The 25,350-nt window shown below is 45.1% G+C and overlaps 1 protein-coding gene across 1 annotated transcript; it reads left to right on the top strand.

Annotated features, from left to right (window-relative positions):
- Positions 1-10,758: 10,758 nt before the first annotated feature.
- On the top strand, positions 10,759-25,305 carry LOC122541155 (mamu class II histocompatibility antigen, DR alpha chain-like). Its single transcript, XM_043677766.1, has 2 exons — positions 10,759-10,910; positions 25,048-25,305. Exons 1-2 carry the CDS (start codon positions 10,844-10,846, stop codon positions 25,302-25,304), a joined length of 324 nt encoding a protein of 107 aa, XP_043533701.1. The 5' UTR covers positions 10,759-10,843; the 3' UTR covers position 25,305.
- The last annotated feature ends 45 nt before the right edge of the window (positions 25,306-25,350 follow it).

Here is a 25,350-nt window from a genome sequence, read left to right as displayed (position 1 = left end):
GAAAAAGATAAGGAAAGGGCATTAGACATTATTAAAAGCTACAGAACAGAGAGATGGAATTGAAAAGGGTGAAATGAAAAGACCAGAACTAGAAATGTGCAAGACTCAGAGAAAAAGATAAATATTTTAAGTTTGAAATGATACAATTCAAAAAGGGCACAAAGTGAAAGAGGGTTCCAAAGGGGAGACATAGTCATAAAATAAATCCTGGTCATAAACATTTCCTGAGTGGAATTTATTTTAAGACTGGGGGAAACATTGCGGAAGCATTCCTTTTATGAATTGCGGAAATAGCAAAACAGGTGAAGTGGCCAAAGGAAAACTGGACATTGCCTATGCAGAGCAAGCTGACAGGTGAAGCACAGGAAGTTATTGCTTCATTGTGGGAGAAGGTTATAAAGGTTATGATTCTGCAAAAATAAGATATAATTGTAAATATGATTCCGTCCCTGAAGCACAGAGGCAAAAGTTTTGAAATTTACAGAAGCAACCTGGGAAAACTTAATTTGAAAAGGTTAAGTAGAGTAATTCTGACAAGAGGATGTAAGTATTGGGAATTGAAACATTGCATAAAACTCTCAGCGATGTCATTCTCTTGATTCATAATGTGGATGAGATGCCCCGCCATGTCTCCCAAAGAACCTCAGAAGTCTTCTTCATATAACCTAACTCAGATATTAATCTGAACATGCAGTCAATAAGACTCATAGTTCTCAGCCATGCTTTTGTTTTTTAACGCCTGGTCACTTGTATGATAGGTTGCTAAATCTAACACTGGCCAGCACACAGTTTCTTTAATGAATAACAGAAGTCAGTTTAATTGGCAATCAAAGCATTACTGATCCTCAAAGAAGCTGGTCCACATATTGCAACTTGGAGAAAGTGAGGACTGCAGATACTGGAGAGCCAGAGTCAAAAACTGTGACTAACCTATCACCATCACCCCCCACTTGCAGCCACCTATCACCTTCCCATGTACCCCCACCCCCCCCCACCCCTCACCCTCCTATTTATCTCTCAGCCCCCTTGCCCTCCACACATTCCTGATGAAGGGCTTATGCCTGAAACATTGACTCTCCTGCTCCTCAGATGGTGCCTGATCTGCTGTGCTTTTCCAGCATCACACTTTGACACAGATTGCAATAGCTTCATCAAACAAGCCTTTCCATTTAATGTCCCTTTTGACCACTTCAGAAACTGTCATTAAAGGTTTCTGGGGAAATTACCCACCTGGGGACACTGGATAGAAGAACTGTCAGGAGGGGCCACCCTGTGGATAGAATTTATACCAAGGTCCTAATCACCTGTCCAGGTAACATAAACCTTCTTAAACAGAAACTAAGAACGCTTCGATGTTATTGTGATCGAGGAATCTAGTTAGTCAAAAAGAACTGGATCCAATCTTCTTGATTTATAGAGTTACACATTGCAAACAAACAACCAAATAGATTCCTGAAGAAGGGCTCATGTCCGAAACGTCGATTCTCCTGCTCCTTGGATGCTGCCTGACTTGCTGCGCTTTTCCAGCAACACATTTTCAACCAAATAGATTGCACCTGTTTGAAAGGTGAGAAGTGAATCTCCATTTAATGCCAGCTGTATATAATGCAACAATTAATGTACAACTGATATCAGTATTCCAGGCACAATTCCTCCCCCAATCAATGCAACATAAGACTTATATAAATTGAATATCAGATTTTCCAACATTTAAATAGGTGGTTAACCTTCAAAAATAATACACTGAGAGGGAATGCAAATCTGACTTTTCTTCTAGTGTTACATGGGTGTCACTAACTGGGCCAGTATTATTGCCCATCCCCAGTTGCCCCTGAGAAGGTGGTAGTGAGCTGCCTCCTTGAGAAACTGAGGACTGCAGATGCTGGAGATTAGAGTCGAAGAGTGTGGTGCAGGTGAACCCACAATGCCCTTGAAAGGGAGTTCCAGGAACAAGAAGTCAGGAGGGTGAGTGGCTTAGAGGGGAACTTGCAGGGGGTGGTGATCCCATGCATCTGCTACCCATGTCCCTCTAGAAGGAAGTGGTCATGGGTTTGGAAGGAGCTGTCTAAGGATCTATATTTAATTTCTGTAGTGCATCTTGTAGCCACTACACACTGCTGCTATTGAGCGTTGGTAGTCACGGGAGTGGATGCTTGTATATACAGTGCCAATCAAGTGGGTTGCTTTACCCTGGATGGTGTCAAGCTTCCTGAATGTTGTTAGAGCTGCAACCATCCAGGGAGGTGGGGAATATTCCATCACACATCTGACTTGCACCTTGTAGATGGTGGACAGGCTTTAAGGAGCCAGGAGAGAAGTTACTCATCGCAATGTTGATAGCCTCTGATTAGCTCTAGTTGCTACTTTATTTACATGGCTAGTCCAGCTCAGTTTCTGGTCAACAGTAACCTCCCTCCCTCGGGTGTTGATAGTGGAGGATTCAGTGATGGCAATGTCACTGAATGTCAAGGGACAGTGATTAGATTCTCTTTTATTGGAGATGGTCATTGCCTGGTATTTATGTGGTACAAATGTTACTTACCACTTTACAGCCCACACTTGGATGATCTCCAGATCTTCCTTAATTTGAACATGGACTGCGTCAGTGTCTCAGGAGTGCAATCATAAGTGAACATCCCTAATTCTGATCTTATGATGGAGGGAAGGTCATTGATCAAGCAGCTGAAGATGGTTGGGTCTTGGATTCTAACTCGAGGAACTTCTGTTGAGATGTTCTGGAGCTGAGATGACTGACCTCCAACAATCCATTTTCTGATGACTCAAACAGTGGAGAATTTGCCCCCAAATTCCCATTGTCTCTAACTTTGATAGGGTTCCTTTGATGCCAGACCTGGTTGAATTAAGCTTTGATGTCAAGGGTTGTCTCTGGAATTCAGCTCTTTTGTCCATGTTTGAACCAAGGCTGTAATGAGGTCAGGAGCTGAGTGGCCCTGGTGGAACCCAAACTGAGTGTCATTGAGCAGGTTACTGCTGTATAAGTTCCACTTGACAGCACTTCAATAATTTCCAACACTTTACTGATGATGAAGAGTAGACCATCTTTTAGATTAGATTAGTTACAGTGTGGAAACAGGCCCTTCGGCCCAACAAGTCCACACCAACCCGCTGGAGTGCAACCCACCCAGACCCATTCCCCTACATTTACCTCTTCACCTAACACTACGGGCAATTTAGCATGGCCAATTCACCTGACCTGCACTTTTTTTTGACTGTGGGAGGAAACCCACGCAGACACAGGGAGAATGTGCAAACTCCACACAGTCAGTCGCCTGAGGCTGTTGGGGCAGTGATTGGCCAGGTTGGATTTATCCTGCTTTCTGTATACAGAACATACCTGGGCAATTTTTCACATTGTCAGGTCGATAGCAGTGTTGTAACTGTACTGGAACAACTTGGCTTGTGTTGCACCTAATACTTTAGTAACTCAAGTTCTCCATTAATGGACAGCATTGCTCTACAGTCAGTCTGGGGTTGATGTGGGTGAATAGACACTTCACGAAGTGAGGTAACCAGTGGCTGGAAACTTCAGGCTATAATTAGAGTACTCACAGGACAGCAGTGATCTAAGGATTGGATAGGGTTACATTTCATTGTGATTTATCAGAGGCGCTGAGGGTTTGGAAAGTCCCCAGAAGTGAAACCACAGACGAGAAGTACACACAAAAAATAAATACAAACCGACTTAAATCCTGGCGCTGGCCAATAACAATCCAGCTTCCTGAAGAGTCACCTGTCTCTGGGTGAACTTGTTGGGATAGTCTCATTTTTCTGTACAGCACGGTAATGTCATGGCGCCCTCTAGTACCACAATAATGAATTACTTCATACAACTGTGCGAAGGTTGGGGAAAGGATAAGGATTTGTATTGGGAAGGTGAAATGGGGAAAGTGGGAATGTGAAGATGTAGTCAGTGTTAACATCATAGTGGAAAGGGAGGTCACTCAAATGCTCCCTCCCACACGTCTCATCCATATCCCAATGAATAACAATTACTGTGCCAGTGATACAGGGAAATGAGAAACTCTCAGTAATGGTTAGGATTTCTACAAATGTAAACAGAACCTCAGGTATATTCAGATTGACAAGGCCCTTGAACCACTTTGTATCCTGGTTTCAGAGCTCCAGCAAGACAGAGTTGCACAATGGCTCAGTGGTTAGCACTGCTACCTCACGGTGCCAGGGATCTAGGCTGGATTCCAGCCTCGTGTGACTGCACAGAGTTTGCATGTCCTCCCTGTGTGAATTTCTGCTGGGTGTTCTGGTTTCCTCCCACAATCTAAAGATGTGCAGGTCAGGACGGTTGGTTTTCAGGGAAAAAGTGGGGGTGTCGGGATCTGGTTCAAAGGCTCTTCAGATCGTTGGTGCTGACTTGATGGAAAGTATGGCCTCTTCCCACATTGTAGGGATTCTTTGATTCTGTGAAAAGTATCCTTTCAATATAACCACCAACCAGATATTAAATATCTCCTGTGTTCTAACCTCAGTGCCCTTCATCACTCCAGCTATATATGACATGATCCCAGGATCTGGGTCTCAGTGATGTCCATCATTTCAGTTATTTATTAAATAACCCACATTTCAGTAGAAAAACACACCATTTGGGAAGTTCTCCTGTACACATTCAGGAATCCTTCACCTCTTTTTCTCTCAGAGTCTTTGGATTTCTTTACCCTGGAAGGCAGTGCAGGCTGGGTACTGTAGAAAGATTTTTGAATCTACAGGACATCAAGGTTTATTGCAGGCAGACAGGAGAATGAAGATAAGGTAACATGGTGTTCTCTGACTCCTATCTGTTATAATCTTATTCTGCCTTTGTTCTTGCACTGGTCGGTACGGAGTACTCCCCCAGTATTGTATCCCTACACCTGTCCTCACTACTGACAAGACAAGCAATTCATAGCCACAGACCTTCAGGAGGCTCTGTATGACTGAGTCAAAGGTGCAGCAACGGGGAAGGCGGAACATAAATGTTTAATTTGTGAAACTAAAATCTTAAGTCTCAAAGAAGGTGAGAAGTTGAAACTTTCTGGCTTGCACTCACTAGAACTAGGACACAAGACATAGACTTGGGAAAAAAATAAGAGCCCCATTTTATCCAGAATGAGAAGATAGTCCTGTTTGGGGCATCATTGGCATTGAGTATGCAGCAAGAACAATGAACTGTCAATCTTAGTTCTCAGACCAAGTAGGTGGAGTCTGATTGTGCAGGGAAGTGCCAGGGAATGCAGCACAGTCTGGTTATCTCCATGACCTCTTCTCTCAAAATATCTGCAACTGGATTTTCAGCTTCAGTGTGGGAATTGGGAGGTGGATCATTTCCCAGCATCATGATCCTGCTTCTACCCAGACAGTAGATTTTCAACAGAGGGAGCTGGGGCAGGAATGGAGCCAGGCTGGAACAGAAACACTGAAGGGGGATGGTTTAAGCAGAACTGGGTCAAATGGGCTAATACAGATCTGCCTCGGTGTCATCTTCATGTTGCAAGAAATCCAAGCTCTCCACTGAAGGAAATATTACAGTGGGAACTCTGTATTCTGAGCACAGTGGCTCAGTGGTTGTCGCTGCTGCTTCACAGTGCTAGAGACCCGGGTTCGATTCCAGCCTCAGGCAACTGTCTGTGTGGAGTTTACATATTCTCCCATGTCTGCATGGGTTTCCACCGGGTGCTCCCGTTTCCTCCCACAGTCCAAAGATGTGCAGGTTAGGGGAATTGGCCATGCTAAATTACCAATAGTGTTCAGGGATGTGTAGGTTAGGTGCATTAGTCAGAGGTAAATGTAGAGTTATAGGGGAATGGGTCTGGGTGAAAGTCGCTTCGGAGGGTGGGTGTGGACTTGCTGGGCCAAAGAGCCTTTTTCCACACTGCAGGGATTCTATGATTCTAGTTATTATCACAGTTTATCTCGTTGTTGGATAAATGTTTGATATCCCTTTTAAACTGGCCCAGCGTGAAGTGAACCTCAGTAAAATCACAATCATCCCACATTCCCAAGACTTGTTGCTCTGCTGCCTGAGAAAACAGAATACTGATGGTCTGCTGATCCAGCTAATGTCTGCATTCACCTGCTGTCTATTTTGTGAACATGCAGTAGGTCGCAGCAAGCCAGCCTGGATCCACCTTCACATCCCCAGCATCATGATGTCGCAATCCACCCTGAACATCAGAATCCTCTGCATCTGAGTCCCTGCCCTTCTTCCTAATCATGCACCACTTCATCCTCCAAGGATACAGGGCCTCCTTTGTTGACCATCTCATTTAGCAGAGCACTCCACTGCTGTACAGTGTTGTGTAGCATGCAGCACATATCAACCAATCTGGATACCCAAAAAGATGAATATTGCATTGGTGCACCAGAGTGTGCTCAAGGCATCAAAATCTCCCTGAGTAGGCCTCTGGTATACAGTCTGTTCAAAGAGTGTCCTGGTGTCCAGGTTACCCTTGCTGTAATGTCCTGGGACTCAGTTTGGAATCCTCACAGGAATGTTTGGAGGCAACTGGAGTCCCACTATCCAACAGAGGGGTCAGGTGAAAATGCAGAGTCAGCCCGGAGTCCGTGTAAAGGGAGCTGCATGGCAAGGATGCCTAATCCTGTAGGAAACTCTGTTGATGGTCACACTCCGGCTGAGCACTGATGGTAGACTCTCCTGTTAATGAACATACCCGCTGAGTTCTTCAGGGCTCCTGGGTTCAGTCTATAAAGCCCTGGCCCCTTGGGAAGCCAGCTACTGATGCAAAATCCATTGTCCTGTACTGTTGTGAAGCTGTATCTTTTGAAAGGCTGATCCAGTCAGAGACACTTGTGAAGAGGACATCTGTAACTACATGGATGCTACAACGACTGGGATATCCCACACAGCTTAGCAAAAGAACCCTCGGATGAACTTGAGTTGAAGACTTCATGGGCCACGGTAACAGTGAATGCTCACTTGGGAGAGCCTGTCGCTAGGGTGTTTCTCGGTGCTAATTCATCATTAAGGTGGCTCAGACATCTCCAGGGAAATGAGCCTGCTGTGGTGGGCCAGGTGCACAGAATCCTTGTTCAGTGCTTCAATTTCTGTCCTAGGGTGGCAATTTGCAAGTCGAGTGCCTCCTTGGTGGCAGATATTTAAGTGGCGTCTGAGTTCTTGGAGTTCGCCCCCCACCTCTTCTCCCTTCCCCCTACGTAACTCCCATACCTTCCTAGCTCACTTTACAGCAATGGTTTGCTCATGCACTTGACGCATTCCAGAACCTTCCTGCCAACTGATAAATGGTCTGCCATTCCGTTCCTGATGGTGCTTTGTTGTTGTGGTTAGAGACCGCACATTGTTGTCACAGTTACAAAATTATACCTGCTTCAGCTGTCAATTTAGCAGGGCATCCGACAGGCCTTAGGTTCTTTGCAAGCTGCTGGAACCCCTGTGCCTTGTCAATAAAGTCACCATAGTCTTACCAGACCATAGGCTGCTATCTCACAAGAGGTGAGAGAAGGAGAGACCTTCATGGTAACCTCAACCTGTGCTGGAATTGAGCCCGCGCTGTTGATATTCTCTGTATCAAAAACCAGTTATCCAAAGACACAGGTAAAGTTCTGGGGACAGAGGTTCAAATCCCATCATGGCAAATGGTAGATTTTGAATTCAATAAAAATCTAGAATTAAGAATCTAATGATGACCATGAAACTATTGTCAATTGTTTGAGAAGCCCATCTTATTCAGGGAAGGGAACAACCATCCTCACCTGGTCTGGCCTACACATATTCCAGACCCATAGCCAATGTAGTTGACTTTTAACTGCCCTCTGACGGCAATTATAATAGATAAATAAATGTTGGTCTGACCAGCAATGCCCTCATCTGTAAATGAATTTTTATAAACTGAGCTGATCAATTCCCTCAGATCACTTTGATGTAGATAACCAGTACCAGAAATGGGACAGTGAGAGAGTTCTAGGTGGTGCCCCAGCCACCATGTTTGACCCAGTTTGTCCCATCTGGGGACTGAAAACTCCAGCCCCTGATGTAGACTAATCTCCCCTAATGTTTGTTCCTGGGTTAATGGTAGAAATTAATTCTCAGAAAAGATTTACAAGAATGTTGCCAGGGTAGGAGGACAAAGTTTGGGAGAAGATTTGTAGCTCGGGTGCTCGTTGTTGTGGTTCTGTTCGCCAAGCTGGGAATTTGTGTTGCAAACGTTTCGTCCCCTATCTAGGTGACAATGCCGGAGGAAACATCACAGAAGCGCTTCACAGGAGGCTCCCAGGCACTGAGGATGTCACCTAGACAGGGGACGAAATGTCTGCAACACAAATTCCCAGCTCGGTGAACAGAACCACAACAGGGTAGGAGGATTTGAGCTATAGAGAGAAGCTGAACAGGCTGGGGCTGTTTTCCCTGGAGCGTCGAAGGCTGAGGGGCGACCTTACAGAGGTTTATAAAATTATAAGGGGCACGGACAGGATAAATAGACAAGGACTCATCCCAGGGTTGGTAGAATGGGGGGAATCGCGAACTAGAGGGCATAGGTTTATGGTGAGAGGCGAATGATTTAACAGGGGCCTACGGGGCAACATTTTCCACACAGAGGGTGGTACGTGTATGGAATGAGCTGCCAGAGGAAGTGGTGGAGGCTGGTACAATTACAGCATTTACAATGCATCTGGATGGGTATATTAATAGGAAGGGTTTAGAGGGATATGGGCCAAATGCTAGTAAAAGGGACTAGATTGGGTTGGGATATCTGGTTGACATTGCCAAGTTGTACTCAAGGGTCTGTTTCCGTGCTGTACATCTCTATAACTCCTGCAGGGGGAGACATTGTAAAGGCAGTATGTGTGACCGAGGCTGAAGTTTAACTGAACATTCTGCTTGAGTTTCAGCACTTGATCCCTGAAGAAGGGCTTATGCCCGAAATGTCGATTCTCCTGCTCCTTTGATGCTGCCTGACCTGCTGCACTTTTCCAGCAACACATTTTTAAGCTTTCAGCACTTGACCCAAAGACAGCTGATGGTCAGTCAGGCTGTGATCAGATTGGTTTATGGATTGATCTCAACCATTGACACAGCAATTAGAGACATTTTCAAATAGCACCAGTTAGTTGGGAAATTTTCACTCTGTGACATGTGGAGGAACAATCAGCATTTCCCAATCACAAGCTGCAGCAAAACACATTATATTGAAATACTGGCATCATCGCGGTCACTCTTATCATTCACTGAGACACAGATATGGTTTTCAGATGCTGTTCAAACAGGCAATGTGTAATAATGCATGAATCTAAATCAATCTGATACACATTCTGTTCCTGCCCTGGGAGTATACAGGATCTGATCATTGCAACTGAATACCCTGTGTTCAGAAGGTGAGGGGAGTCTGACAGTAAACAGTGTCAAACCAACCAGAATTTATTATCAGGGTGAAGGAGTGAACAAGACCTGTGTCCTCACCCTTGTCTTGAGGCTTGGTCTAATTTGAGAAGATTGGGTAATGCTGACGGCAGAGGCACTAACTAAAAGCAGAGTCAAGATTAGAGTGGTGCTGGAAAAGCCCAGCAGGTGCCCGAAATGCCGATTTTCCTGCTCCTAGGATGCTGCACCACTCTAATCTTGACTCTGATTTCCAGCATCTGCAGTCCTCACTTTCGTCTACCTGACTACTTAAAAGCAGTATAGTCCCGAACTGTGAACTCTAACTTTTCAAACATTGTGAGATTATGATTGACTTCAGTAACTGACACTCTAACCCTTTGTTTTAACTTTATTTTTTCTACACCTATAAAAAATGGGAAAGGAGAAGAAGACAGCAAAAACGACAGAGATAGGTTTTAGTTTCCAATTTCTCAATATCCTGAACTTTCAGAGGTAAAACCCAATGAAACATTGGAAACCATATTTCTCTCTATAGAGACACTTTGATTGAATCAAATAAAGTAAACGCAAGGGTTTCAGCTGGGAATATGAAATAGAAATGGAGGACAGCAGGAGACATTAGAAGCAGAGTAAAACAGAAACTGTTTAGTCCTACAACAGAGACAGGCCCTTTAGCCCAAACTGGGCCATACCGACCAATATGTCCACTTGCGCTAACCCCATTTCCCTGCACTTGGCCCATATCCTTCTAATCCTTTCCTATCCATGTATTTGTCCAAATGCCTTTTAAATGTTGTTAATGTACCCACCTCAACCATGTCCACTGGCAGCTCATTCCATATGTGTACCACCCTCTGTGTAAAAAACGTGCCCCTCAGGTTCCCTTTTTTTCATTCCCCTCTATCTAACCTTAAACGGATGCCCTCTAGTCCTAGACCCTGGGAAAAAGACTGCGTGCATTCACCCTATCCATGCCTCTCACGATCGCAAACACTTCTATAAGAACCTCCCTCAGTCTTCTATACTCTAAAGAGGAAAGTCCTAGCTTGTCCAACCTCTCCCTATAACTCAATCATTGAGTCGTGGTAACATCCTTGTAAATTTCTTCTGCACTCTTTCAAGTTTAATAATATCTTTCCTATAATAATCCTAAAATATCTATTCGGAGCATATATCCATCTGACTGCAATTCTTTCTCAAGTAAACATAACGCAAGGCTCTGATCTCCAGCATCTGCAGACCTCACTTTCTCCTCAGTCAGAGTAATACAGAACAAGTTTGAATTTCACCTGGAAACAGCTGATGAAGGAGATCTCGATTGGTGATTGGTTTATAAATAATACAACATCTGTCAATTACCAAGTAATGCTCACTACAGTCAGACAGAAACTGAACTTCGCACAGAGAGAGAGCACACTCACAACAGATTAAGAGCTCTCCAGAGGGTGAAATCTGGTTACATCCGCAAGCAGAATGGAAGCTGGATGTTACATTACTATATTAATGCTGGTTTTACTTCAAGGAACCTTGGCTGTGAAATGTGAGTTATAAAACTGTAAAATGTAATGATATATGGATATTAATATATGACATGACTGGGCTCGGTACAGTGTCATTAATTGTTTATTAACTGGGTGCTTAATTACACTCAAGTATTGGTTATTAACTGGGGATGAAATGATTGTTTTGGTTTCAGTGTGGTAATAACATCTCTTTCAACTGGGGCAATTAATTGGTTATGAGTTCCAAAAGTGGTATAACATACACAATAATAACAATGAGTTCTTGAAAATAAAAACTTGTAAGTGTATAAAAATGTGGCTGCATTATATCGTTTACTGCCTAGGTATTTGTGCTGTAGGGCTTGGTTACTTCAGTTGGATAAACAGCAAGCTTTTGGTTCACAATAATCATAGAATCCCTACAATGTGGAAACAGGCCCTTCGGCCCAACAAGTCCACACTAACCCTCCAAGAGTAATCCACCCAAATTCATTCCCTCACCCTAATACTCTATGTTTGCCCCTGCACCTAACACTACGGGCAATTTAGCATAACCAATTCGCCTGACCTGCACATCTTTGGACTGTGGGAAGTAACCCAAGCAGACACGGGGAGAATGTGCAAACTCCACACAGACAGTTGCCTGAGGCTGGAATCGAACCCGGGTCCCTAGCACTGTGAAGCAGCAGCAACAACCACTGAGCCACTGTGCCCAGAATAGAGTTCCAACTGTAATACTTCCTTCAGTGGAGAGCTTGGATTTCTTGCAATATGAAGATGACATCGAGACAAATCTGTATTAGCCCATTTGACCCAGTTCTGCTTAAACCATCCCCCTTCAGTGTTGCTGTTCCGGCCTGGCTCCATTCCTGCCCCAGCTCCCTCTGTTGAAAATCCACTGTCTGGGTAGAAGCAGGATCATGATGCTGGGAAATGATCCACCTCCCAATTCCCACACTGAAGCCGAAAATCCAGTTCCAGGATTTTTATTTAGCATGGCCAACTCACCTAACCTGCACATCTTTGGACGGTGGGAGGAAACCGGAGCACCCGGAGGAAACCCACGCAGACACAGGGGGAATGTGCAAACTCCACAGTCGCCCGAGAATGGAATCGAACCCAGGTCCCTGGTGCTGTGAGGCAGCAGTGCTAACCACTGAGCCACTGTGCCACCCTCAATAATGCCAAAAAGCATTGGCTTAATTTGTGTTTTGGCTGTTGTAAATCAAAGTCTTATCCAGTCACCCTTTCCCTCTGAGTGGAAGGTAATTTCAAACCACCACGGACAGAAACAGCCAACAAAACACCTTCAGGTAAAGCATCAAAAGACAATGAGCTAAGATCCTACATTTGGGAAGAACATGAGTTACATCAGATCTGAACCATACCATTCACTGTGTGTAACTTAGACTGTACTACAACTTGCATTTAAATAGTGCCTTTTACATGGCATGATGACCCAAAGGTATTTCACTAAATATAATCAGAGTAAAACTTGTTTCCGAGAAGGAATTCTATAAGGAGTGACCTGCTTGATCAAAGAATTGATTTAGAAGGAGATTTCCACCAATGGTTGGAGGGATGCAGAGTTGTGAGGGGATTGTTAAGCTGGAGGAGGTTACAAAAATAGGGAATAATGAAGCCATGAACTAATTTGAATACAATGATGAGAAGTTTAAACTTGAAGTATTGCCAGATGAATCAATGCAGATCAACAAGCTCAGGTAAACTGAATTTCATGTGAGTTTGGATCCAGACAGCAGACTTTTGGAAAAGTTCAGATTTTAAAGGTGGAATGTGTGGTGACGAAGCTGAAGCAGGAGAAGTTCCAGAGATAGAAGTGGACAGTCTCAGTGATGGAGAAGGCATAGGATTGGAAGATCAGCTCTGGCTTATGTAAGACACATATCTGTGTAAAGTCTGGTTCAGTCTCAGTGTGTGGTCAGGTATGGGAATGGAGTCAGTAGTCAGAAAATTATATTTACATCACAGACTGAAACTAATGGCTTTGATTTTCCTAAAATTTAATTGAAGAAAATTTCTGGTTATCCAGTTCTGGACGTCGGACAGGCAACATGACAAATCAGAGATAGTGATAGGATGGCAAAGAGGTGTTGGTGAGATTAAGCTGCAGGTTGCCAGTTTACATGTGGAAATTTAATGCAGTATTTTAGGGTGATGTTGACAAGGAAGAGCACATAAATAAGAGGAATAAATCACACAACAGGGTACCATATACCACACAGAATCCATCATTCAGCCAAATGAGTCATGTTCTACTCAAGTTCATTTCATCCTTCCTTCTCTACTTCTATCCCATTCTCTCTCATATACTTAAGTAGCTTTCCTTTAAATGCATTTATCCCACTCACCACAGCAACCCCAGAGGTAACAGTGTGGGACACCATAAGACAATTAGACATAGAGCAGATGTAAGCCATTCAGCCCATTGAGTCTGCCCTGTCATTCAATGAGATTGTGGCTGATCTGATAATCCTCAATTTCTTTTTCCTGTATTTCCCCATTACCCTTAATTCCTTTGCTGATCAAAAATCTAACTCAGCCTTGAATACACTGATTGCCTCAACAGCCCTCTGCAATAAAGAATTACACAGATTCACATCCCTCAGTTAGTCAGTGTCTTTCCTTATTGTGATACATCTAAATCTAACATTTAGATTTTGGAAGATAAAGTCCTTTGAGAGAAAGGGACAGGAAGTGATGAGACAAGTGAATCAGATTCAGAGACAGGTTGGTGTTGGGAGGCCTTGACATAGCTCCTAAAAACTGTTCACCAGCCATTAGCTCTGTTCACAGGTGACAAGATACTTGGCATAGAAGAGGTTGAATTTGTTTGTTATGTTGCTGCCATTAAGTTAAATCTGAGTTGCAAATGTTTCACACTGACAGTGAAGAATCCAGTACCTAGTAGCCACACAGTGTATATTTTATATGCCAGATCTGTTTGGAGACAAGAGGATTGGTTAGCATATTTCAAGCAGGAATTGCTTTTGAAATTTGACTGGCCTCCATTTATTGACCTTAATATCTGTCCTAGCTGTACATCCTGTAACATCTTACAGTGCAAGGATGGATGATGGTAATTTTTATTGACTACAATGATACAATACTAAACAGAAAGCGAATAGCCAGGTCCTGTCTCCATGAGAAAAAAAATCTTTTGACTTGGAATTAATAATAAAACTCTCGAGGTTAACACCAGTCATATCAACAAATATCGACTTGTAAAGTCAAACTATGTCAAAGTTGCAGTATTGAGCAATAGTTTAATTCTCACTGAAAACTTAATTGTGTAATAGTGCTTATAAAATAACAGTTTGATGCTTTTATCATTGATGCTGAGCTGATACCCAAACTCAACCTAATTCTAGTTTCATCAAAATACCCATCTCTGTTCAACCTCAGCCTCAATACCCATTAACACAGGCCTTCAACATCTGCAAACTTAGTGAGGTGACATTCATCCAGGCAGGGTGGAGAGTATTCCTTCCTAGCTTGTAGTTGGTGAAAATAAAAGGGATCATTAGCAATCTGGCTTTGCGAGACCCTTTATGAGGAGTGAACATAATTCTTCATTAGGATGGACAGTGACAGCGTCAATTCTAAGATGAGGGTCCTGAATCCAAATAAAGGAAACTAAGATATGAGGTACGAGATGGCTACGGTAAGTTATGGAACCATACTCAAAGGGATGATAGAGAATAGAAAATGGGAAACAATTAAAGAATGCATTGATGAACTGCAACAATTGTTCTTTCCGGTCTGGTACAAAATGGGAAGATGGCCTAGCCATGACTAGCAAGGGAAATTACAGATAGTATTAGATCCAAGGAAGGGATGTACAAATTGGCCAAATAAAGTAGAGGTAAAATACAGTACGAGAATAAGCTTGCAAAGAACTTACAGAACTAACTGTAAAAGCTTTTATAAGTGCATGAAGTGAAAATAAATGATGACAACAAATATAAGTTATTTACAGTCACAAATAGGAAAGTTATAATGGAGAACAAAGAGATGACAAACTAATTAAATACATATTTTGATTCCATCTTTACAAAGAAGAACACCAATAATGTCTCAAAAATGTTGGGAACATAGGGTCTTGTGACAGGGAGGAACTAAAGAAATCAGTATTAGTGAAGAAATGGTGTTGGGAAATCTTATAATTAAAGATTGATAAATCCTCATGGCCTGATCATCCATATTCCACAATATTTTCCAAAATGGCCCTGGAAAGAGTGGATTCATTGGTGGTCATCTTTCAAAATTTTGTACAATCTGGAACAAATCCTATGGATTAGAGGGTTGCTAATTATTCAAAAAGGGAGGCAGAGAAAAAAAAAGGGAATTAGACACTTAGTTAGCCTGACATTGGTAGTTGTGCAAATGATGGAGTCAATTATCAAAGATTTAATAAGAAAGTGATAGGATTGGACAAAGTCAGAGATGTATGAAAGGGAAATCACACATGATAAATCTATGGAGAGATGAGGATAAAGGTTTGCACTCAGAGGATGGTGGGAATCAGTATGAAAGGATGGTAGAGACAGAAATCCTCTAACATTGAAAAGCATTTAGAAGCACGGTGCCAAGGCACACGGGCTGTGGGCCAAGGGGGGAATTAGAATTTTTGATCGCTGTTTTCAATTGGTACAGAATTGTTGGGCCTAACGGCCTCTTTCTGTGCTGTAGCTCTCTATGACTTTATGACTACTGGAATTCTTCAAAGGCTGTAACTAGTCGAATTGGTCTGCAGATGTGAATTATTTGGACTTTCAGTTGGTTTTCAATAGTGTCCCACATAACAGATCAGTGTGTAAAATTTAAAGTGCATGCGATTGAGGAGAGAGTACTGACATGGAAAGAGAACTGTTTGATAAATAAGAAACAATGGGTAGGAATACAGTGTCATTTTCTGAGTGGTAGCCAGTGATCAGCAGGGTTTAGCAAAGTTAAGTGCTTGGACTCCACCTATTCACAATATATTTTCATGATTTAGACGAAGGAACTAAATGTCCATTTCCAGGTTTGCAAATGATACAAAGCTGAACGGAAGTGTGGACTATGAGGAGGATGCAGAGATGCTTCAGTGTGATATGGACAAGTTGCGTGATTAGCAAATGCATGGCATGTGATGTCTAATGTGGATTAATGAGAAGTTATCCACGGTGGTAGCAAATGCAAGACGACAGATGATCATCTGAATGGTGACAAATATGGAAAGGGGGTAGAAACTAAGAGACTGGGGTGTCCTTGTGCTCGAATTGCTGAAACTAAGAGTTTCAGTGCAGCAAGTGGTGAAGATGACAAATAATGTGTTGGCATTCATAGTGAGAGGAATCGAGTCCAATATCTTGCTGCAATTGTACAGGGCTTTGATGAGACTATACCTGGAATATTGTGAATAGTTTCGCATTCCTTACTGGAAGAAGGATATTCTGACTATGGAAGGCATACACAATGGTTTGCCAAACTTATTCCTGGATGATAAGGACTGACAATATGAGTAGAGACTGGATCGGTTACAACTGTATCATTGGGTTTTAGAAGAATGAGGATCGGAAGGATCTCACAGAAACCTATAAAACACTAACAGACATGGTAAACACAGGAAGGGTGTTCCAGGTGACTCGGGAATCCAGGACCAGGTGTCACAGTTCAAAGTTATGGAATAAACCATTTAGGACTGAAATAAGGAGAAATACTTATTTTGCTGGGGTGGCATGGTGGCTCAATGGTTAACACTGCTGCCTCACAGTGCCAGGGACCTGGGTTCAATTCCTGCCTCCACATTCTGTCTGTGGGGAGTTTGCACTATCTCCCTGTATCTGCGTGGGTTTTCTCTGGGTGCTCTGGTTTCCCCTCACAGTCCAAAGAAGTGCAGATTAGATGGATTGGCCATGGAAAATGCAGGGTTATAGAAATTGGGTGTGATGCTCTTCAAAGGGTCGATATGATCTCAATGGGCCAAATGGCCCGCTTCCACTGTGTAGGGATTCTATAAGACAATGAAATTCCTTCACCCAGAGAGTGGTGAGCCTGTGGAACTTGCTGCCACAGAAGGCAGTTGAGGCCAAAACATGGAATGTTTTTATAGAGTTAGAGTTAGTTTGTAGGGCTAAAGTATCAAATGGTATGGAGAGAAAGTGTGAGCAAATTACTGAGAATGATGATCGGCCATGAGTGCATTGAGTGGTGGAGCAGGGTCAAAGGGCTGAATGGCCTACATTTTCTCAGGATTTTCTATGTTTCCTTGACAGGCTTTGGGAAGTCAAGAGGTGAATTACTTGCCACAGAATTCCCAGTAGCTGACTTGCTTTCATACCCAAAGTGGTTAGTCTAGTTCAGTTTCTGGTGAATGGATATTGATTGTGTGATGATAACATCATTGAATTTGTTCAGTGAGATATTTAATTATCCAGCACCATTCACATAGTGCCATGGATGAGGCAGGATTTCAGATCTTACACTGGTTCATCTTCTGTGGGATATTGCTTCGTTTTGCCTGTCTTCCATTATATTAAAGGTTAATCATTGTAGGTTATAAATATATTGTTTAATGTGTCTATCTTGGCTAATTATAGAGTCATACAGCATGGTCCAACCAGTCCATACTGACCATAATCCCAAATTAAACTAGGCCCATGTGCCTGCGCTTGGCACATATCCCTCCAAACATTTCTTATTCATGTATTTACCTAAATGCCTTTGAAATGTTGTAATGGTACCCACACCCACCACCTCCTCTGGAAGTTCATTCCACAGATGAACCACTACTTTTAAATCTTTCTCCTCTCACCTTAAAAAATGCCTCCAATTCTTGAAAGCGTCCAACCAAGGGAAAATACCCCTGCCATTCACCTTACTCATACCTACATCTGAGTGATGTAGGCAAGTGTGCTAAATGCCTTCTTAAGCATTCTGTCAACATGTGATGCAAACTTCAAAAAAATTAATGTACCTAAGCCCCTAGGTCTCTGTTCTACAACTCTACCCAAGACTAAATAAACAATCATAAAACTAGGTTATAGTCCAAAAGGTTTATTTGGAAGCACTGGCTTCCGGAACACCGCTCCTTCATCAGGTTCATCACAATTATACGATGAATGATGACAGAGCAGTGCTCCGAAAGCTAATGCTTCCAAATAAACCTGTTGGACTACAACCTGGTGTTGTGTGATTTTTTAAACTTTGTCCACACCAGTCCACCACCGGCATCTCCAAGTCATGGCTACCCAAGACCCTACTTTTAATTGTATAAGTCTTGCCTTTGTTTGTTTTATCAAAATATAATACCTCACATTTATCCAAATTTCAGCCCATTGACCCACTTGATCAAGATCTCTTTGTAATCTTAGAGAACCTTCTTCATTATTCACTATACCACTAATTTTGGTGTCATTTGCAAAGTTACATACCACGCCTTCTATATTCTCATCTAAATCATTTGTATAAATGACAAACAAAAGTGGACCCAGCAAGATCCCTATGAAACACCGCTGGGAACACACCTCCAGTCTGAGAAACAACCCTCCACCTCTTTTAAACAAAAAAGCTACAAAAAGGTTTGTAGACTTGTCCACGCTTCCCTGCACCGGATACCCAAGGATCCAGAGGAGTGTAGGGCTGAAATGTAGCCAAAATTTCAACAGCAGCCCCCTCAAAGAACCAAAACGGGGCTGCAGACAAACACACTCAACGTAAATGTGAAACACCATCTCCTGCAGGCACCAGAAGGTGAACGTAGCCTGGCACCTGGCAAACGTGCTCAGTCACCAGTTTCACGGGACCGCCACATGTCGCACTCTCCACCCCAAATCCCTGACATAAGAGGGCCCTAAACAGGGGATCTCTGCTGTTGGAGGGCAAAGTGTTAAGGTGTGTCTGGGTGGTGGGTAAGAGCACAGCATCAGAGAGTGTGGAGCATCAACCCGTACAAATGATGCCATGCAAAAGGGCATCAGGAGATTATGTCTGAGGTGGCTCAGTTTGTGAGGCAGCACACCACGAGAAAGGTTCTGCTGCGCAGATCGATATTGCCGTCCGGATGGATAGGGGTCAGCATTCAGCCTGCTCTTCTGTCACCCAGCCATCCCAGACTCTAGTCAACCCTGCATCCCCAGCTCTCTCCTCCCTCAAGGAGGAACCTGGCGAGGTCAGCCGTTCCCATAGAGGGAGAGTTCAGGCATGAGCCGACCGTGTCCCAGACTGCAATCAGTTCCACAGAGTCATAGAGATGTACAGCATGGAAACAGGCCCTTCGGTCCAACTCGTCCATGCCGACCAGATATCCCAACCCAATCTAGTCCCACCTGCCAGCACACGGCCGATATCCCTCCAAACCCTTCCTATTCATATACCCATCCAAATGCCTCTTAAATGTTGCAATTGTACCAGCCTCCACCACTTCCTCTGGCAGCTCATTCCATACACGTACCACCCTCTACGTGGAAAAGTTGCCCCTTAGGTCTCTTTTATATCTTTCCCCTCTCACCCTAAACCTATGCCCTCTAGTTCGGGATTCCCCCACCCCAGAAAAAAAGACTTTGTCTATTTATCCATGCCCCTCATAATTTCGTAATAAGGTCACCCCTCAGCCTCTGATGCTCCAGGGAAAACAGCCCCAGCCTGTTCAGCCTCTCCTATGAACCTGCACTCCAAGGTCTCTTTGTTCAGCAACACTCCCTAGGACCTTCCCATTAAGTGTATAAGTCCTACTAGACGGAAGTCAGGCAATTCTAGGAGAAAGACCCAAGACTGCGACCTCTCCATGAACACGAACTGCATATTGTAATAGAGACTGTGCAACTGATGGAAGATTACCTCATCAGGGTTCAAATCCTAAGAGGAGGCTCGATGTAAAATCATAGTTGTAGAAAATACAGCTGGCCGAACTGGGGGCAGCCTTGACGTACACCTCTCCCAAAGGGGAGGGACACCATCAGGGATCTGTTGACTTTCACTACGCACTAGGATCCTGAATCCAACAGCTCACAGACTCCTTAGCAGATCCTCGTGATCCACTCTGTCGAACGTCTTTTCTTGATCAAGGGAGAAGAATATGCTTGATTCACCAGCCCTTTGAGACTAATAGATCATGTCCTGCACCAGGTGGATATTGTTGTGGATGCTCTGGCCCAGGACAGTGAGGACTGGTCTGGGTGGATCATGTGGTCCAGCACAGTACCAATGGGAATCCAAAGTGCCCTGACAAAGGTTTTGTAGTTCATGCTGAGGAGGGAGATGGGTCATTCCCAACAATTCTTTAACAAACGGAGGTCCCCCTTCTTAGGCAACAGAGTGATGACGGCCCTGCTCCAAGAAAGGGGCATCTCTCCGGTCACGATACAGTCCTCCAAGATCTGCACACAGTCACCCTCCCAGAACATTCCAGAACTCCACGGTCAGCCTGTCCAGTCCCAGTGTCTTGCCCCTGGAAAGACAGTTGAGGGCACTGGTCAGCTCCTCTAGCCTTAGAAGGGAGTCAGGCCTCTCAGCACCCTCAGGGCTGACCTGCGACAGGACTTTGTCAGCTTCCTCACTGGATGGATCTGGAGAGAAGGGAGCCATATAACAGTCCCTCTGCTGGAGAACTCCGTGCAAGTGGGGGAGCTGTAGTGGAGATCCCGAAGGAATTGGTCCATGATCTCACATATGTGCCCCAGGACCCAACAAGCTGCAAGTCCTGGAGCGCGGCCTTCTTCTCTTTGTACACCCCCTACAGGGTGGGTCCACATCGGGCTGACCGAGACATGACTCCAGGTCGAACACCTCCTTCCCCAACTCCTCAATCCTGGATTTCTACCATAGCCTCTGGGAAGGGAAGTTTCCCCGCTCCCTTCTCCAGCCGGCCCAGAACCGACGAAATGAGTCCCGGAAGTGCTCATCCTCCAGCAACAGGTTGTTCAAGTGCCAGTATGTGGATCCGAGGTGGGTGCCAAATGGTAGGACCTCCGCTCACACCAGGTAATGGGCCGTGCACGGCACCTGCTGCGTGGAGGCCACCGGAAAGGAGGAGGTGTACACCCGCAAAATGTACAGGTGATCAACTCTGGAGCTCTGACTCCAGGCCTCACGACGGTGAAGGTGATGGAGTCAGGATGGAGAGCTTGTTAGACATTTACCAAGTCAAAGGTTTTAACCAAGTCCCTCAGCTTCCCCACCGATGCTGAGCTCTTCTAGGTACCACCACAGTCCTGCTGCTCAGGGTACAAGTGAAATCTCTCCCAAAGAAGATGAGTTTGCCCTCATCGATGGAGCTAAGAAGATTAGACAGTTCCTCGAAGAACCATGTGGTCTAGTCAGGTCCCATACAAGGCACACATACATTCACATGTCTCTGAAATGAAGCATAAGCTGGAGCACACGGGCCTGGTACACATCCCTTGACCCTCAATCTCCACCTGAAAGAAAGGGACCAACAAGGTAGCCATCCCTGCCAGAACTGGAAGCTAGGTGACTCAGTAAGACCCTTCCACTGCCACTCCAGGAACTGTGCAGCTTGATCTCCGGAAACGGTATGGGGTTTCTTGTAGGAGGCTCACTGCATACTCCCATTCCCCAAGGAGCAAGAGCATACCAAATCTGTGCCAGGCCTTTCTGCTGCCATTGACATTGAGGCTTTATGGCTGCAGTATGTACCACCACCATCACCAGTTAAAACAATGAAACCTAACTTACTGAGCAGGGGCAAAAGGGCTCTTTTTCCCTTCCACTCTGAGGATGCTGATAAGGAATCCCTGGTACAGCCTCTTTATGTTCTTGCCCATTCCAGGGCCTGCCAATAGCTGCCAGGCAGATATGACTGGAAGCGGTAGAGAATTCCACTAGTCCATATACAACTGGACTCTGTCTTAGTTAAAACTGCTTTAAAAACTCGAGTTCCCCGATGAGGATGAAGGAGACCTTGTCTACGAGCACCACGTCTCCCTCCGCTCTGTCTAACTCAGCAGTGCTCCCAACCAACACCCACTGCTCCTCCAGATTGTTGCCTCTGACCACTGACCCCTACCCCCACAGCGGGTGCGGGGCGAGGGGGTCACCGGTTAGACATACCCCTGCCTTGACCCCATCCATAGGATCAGCAGCAGCAGGATCCCTTGCAGAGCCCTCGAAGTTCTGGATGACACCAGGCTCAACTAAAACGTTGATTAAAATGTCAGGTCCTCTGGGTGGCATCAGTTTGGAAACCTGCTCCACTCCTGGCTCTGTGTCTGGATAAAGGTCTGTAGTAAGGGCAGAGGAGCCTAAAATAAAGGCCTAGGAGAGCAGGGAGGCCTGCCCTTTCAGCGCTACAATCTAGGATAACCTCAGGGTAACAATGTCCACCTCAGTCCCCAGTAGGCACACTGAAAACCTCAAGAGCCTCCAGTTCCTGTGGCGTCAGCAAGACTTCAGCTGCCACGCCCACCTCACCCTTGAGAGGCCTGATCTGGTTGCAATGAACTATAGGTGGGGGTTGGGGGTGTTCATGTCCTCCTCCCCTGGTGAGGAGGGAGAGGGGTTTCCAGGGGAAACTACTCCCTCACCCGTGGGGAGGTGTTGTTAGTACCGGATTCCCCTGTCCCTCTAACCCTGAGGAATGGTGCCTTTTCCAAGAGGGTGGGGAACAAGAGACATCTCCAACTCTCCACTGTCTCGCTGCTACCCCACCCATCTCAACCATCCTCCCTCTGTTTTCTTTCACAAGTTTTAGGATAAGGGAGGGACTGGGGAAGCTGGGGGGCACTGCCCGTTCACTCATATTTATCATCGACGGGCCTCAGGTCTCCCTCATCCCCATCGGGGAACTCCAGGAGTTTTTAAAGCAGTTTTAACTGAGACAGAGTCCAGTTGTATATGGACCAGTGGAATTCTCTACCGCTTCCAGTCATATCTGCCTCAGGCCAGGCTCCAAAACGCACAATTTCTCGACAGGCCTGGGGATCGCTATCCTCCAGAAGGGAAGTCGCACCATACTGAGTCCCAGAAGTCTCAGGGTCACCCAGGGAATCTTCCTGGCATCCTGGGCCGAGGTAGCTCCTTTCGCAGGAAGCTGAGGTGGTATTGTGAGAGGACAGGTAACAGTGCCAGCCGTGAACGCTCGGGGGGGCTGGCAGCAGCCCTTCGAGGGATGCCAGTTCCTCCATAGTGACACCGCATACCCTCCATGAACACCCAGTAAGCCTCACCCTAATACTACTCTACTGTAAACACACCTTCCAAGACCTCTCCCTGGGCCAACAGACAAAAACCCATCAGAAGGAGTAAATGTCTCAGGTGGGCCTCCTTCAGACACAGCAACAGCTTCATCACACCAGAGCTCACCTCCCCAAACTGTGGATGTGGGAGAGAAGCAGCTCAGATGGTAAAATGGGTGAAACGTTCGATAAAATGACCCTCTGAACAACTACTTCCAGAGGGTCGACAGGCAGGAACGTGCCACTGACAGTAAGCCCCTTCTCCAGGGAGAGGTGCACCACCCACTCACTCTTCAGGAAGAACACTGCCTTCCTCTACATGTTCGATGCAGTGCTGCACATGCCCCAGTGCTCACTTCAGGGTGAATGGAACATTGCACCCCGAACATTTTGGTCAAATGTGAAAAGGGTGATGAAGCCCTTGGAGGTACAGGGAACAGAGGCTGAAACCACTCCGGTGTAGGAACAAGAGCCCTGCCCCAGGTGTTACTGTATAGAGGGCCCCACAGTCGCCAATGCCCATCCCAGAGTTTCCTCATTTCCCCTCCCCCTACCTTATCCCAGATCCAACCCTCCAACTTGGCACCACCCTCAAAACCTGTCCTACCTGTCCATTTTCCTTCCTACTTATCCACTCCACCCTATCACCATCAATGGGTGGAACGTTCGATAAAATGACCCTCTGAACAACTACTTCCAGAGGGTCGACAGGCAAGAACGTGCCACTGACACTAAGCCCCTTCTCCAGGGAGAGGTGCACCACCCACTCACTCTTCAGGAAGAACACTGCCTTCCTCTACATGTTCGATGCAGCGCTGCACATGCCCCAGTGCTCACTTCAGTGTGAACGGAACATTGCACTCCGAACATTTTGGTCAAATGAGAAAAGGGCGATGAAGCCCTTGGAGGTACAGGGAACACAGAGGCTGCAACCACTCCAGTGTAGGAACAAGAGCCCTGCCCCAAGTGTTATTCTATAGAGGGCCCCACAGTCGCCAATGCCCATCCCAGAGTTTCCTCATTTCCTCTCCCCCTACCTTATCCCAGATCCAACCCTCCAACTTGGCACCACCTTCAAAACTTGTCCATTTTCCTTCCCACTTATCCACTCCACCCTATCACCATCACCCCCACCTGCAACTACCTATTGCCTTCCCAGCTACCTACCTCCCAGTCCCACCCTCCCATTTATCTCTCAGCCCTCTTCCCACCCACATTCCTGATGAAAGGCTTATGCCTGAAATGTTGATTCTCCTGCTCCTTGGATGCTTCCTGACTGGCTGTGCTTTTCGACTCCATCTCTCCAGCATCTACATTCCTCATTTTCTCTTAATCTTATGTGCCAAGGCTATCTCATTGCTTTCCTGATATCCCTCTTGAGAATGCCCTACACTTTTTATACTGTTCAAGAAGTTCATTTGAATCCAGCTATTTATGTCTAATATGTTTTTTTTAATAAGATTAAAAACTGCTTGATTGTATTCAACTAAATAAAGTATTTCAAGGAGTAATACTTACCCTGATGTTTACTCTGAACTGCATTAGGGCACAGAAAGGCCCAAGCCTTTTCTGCCGCTCCTGGCTGTTAGTCCCTTCAAATGCTCACTCCTATAGCACTGGGCCTGAAACGTTAACTCTGTCTCTTTTTCCATAGATGCTGCCAGACCTCCTAGGTTTCTCCAGCCTTTTCTGTTTTTGTTTCAGTATTTAAGGGCACTGTGTGTTGTCCCTGCCTGATTTGGAGGGGATAATGATTCCCCCCCATGAACCACAGTAACTCCGATAGTAACCACGTTCACAAAGATATTGGTACAGGTGGAGATATAACACATCCCCGATCAGTCTGGATGTTTCCAGAACATTCCCTCCTGGAGTTTTATCTGGGTTTGATGTGTGTTCATTGGTGATCTTGTTGAATGATGTTTTCTCCCGGGGTCACTCTCTCAGTGTCTGATCCCCTCTCTCTCTCTCACAGACCAACATGAACAGCTCTCGGTCTTCATGGCTCAGGACAGCAGCCCCGATAAACAGTTTGACCTGGAGGATGACGGAGATGAGGTTTTATACATGGATTTCAACCTGAAGAAGGAGGTGGCCCGGATCCCTGAGTTTAACAATCATGTCATGCAGGGAGGAGAGGCGGGGATCTCAGCCAATATCGCCATCATGAAACAGAATTTAAATGTTTGGAAGAACCTGTCCCGCGGCTCCCCGGAACCGAAATGTAAGTAACAGTTTCAATGTCTCACACATAAAGTAAAACCTGGAACTGGAGTAT

The sequence above is a fragment of the Chiloscyllium plagiosum genome, chromosome 37 (assembly GCF_004010195.1).
Source record: "Chiloscyllium plagiosum isolate BGI_BamShark_2017 chromosome 37, ASM401019v2, whole genome shotgun sequence".
Classification (NCBI taxonomy): Eukaryota; Metazoa; Chordata; class Chondrichthyes; order Orectolobiformes; family Hemiscylliidae; genus Chiloscyllium; species Chiloscyllium plagiosum.
Note: the sequence above shows the minus strand (reverse complement) of the source record. Positions and strands in the feature narration are given on the sequence as shown.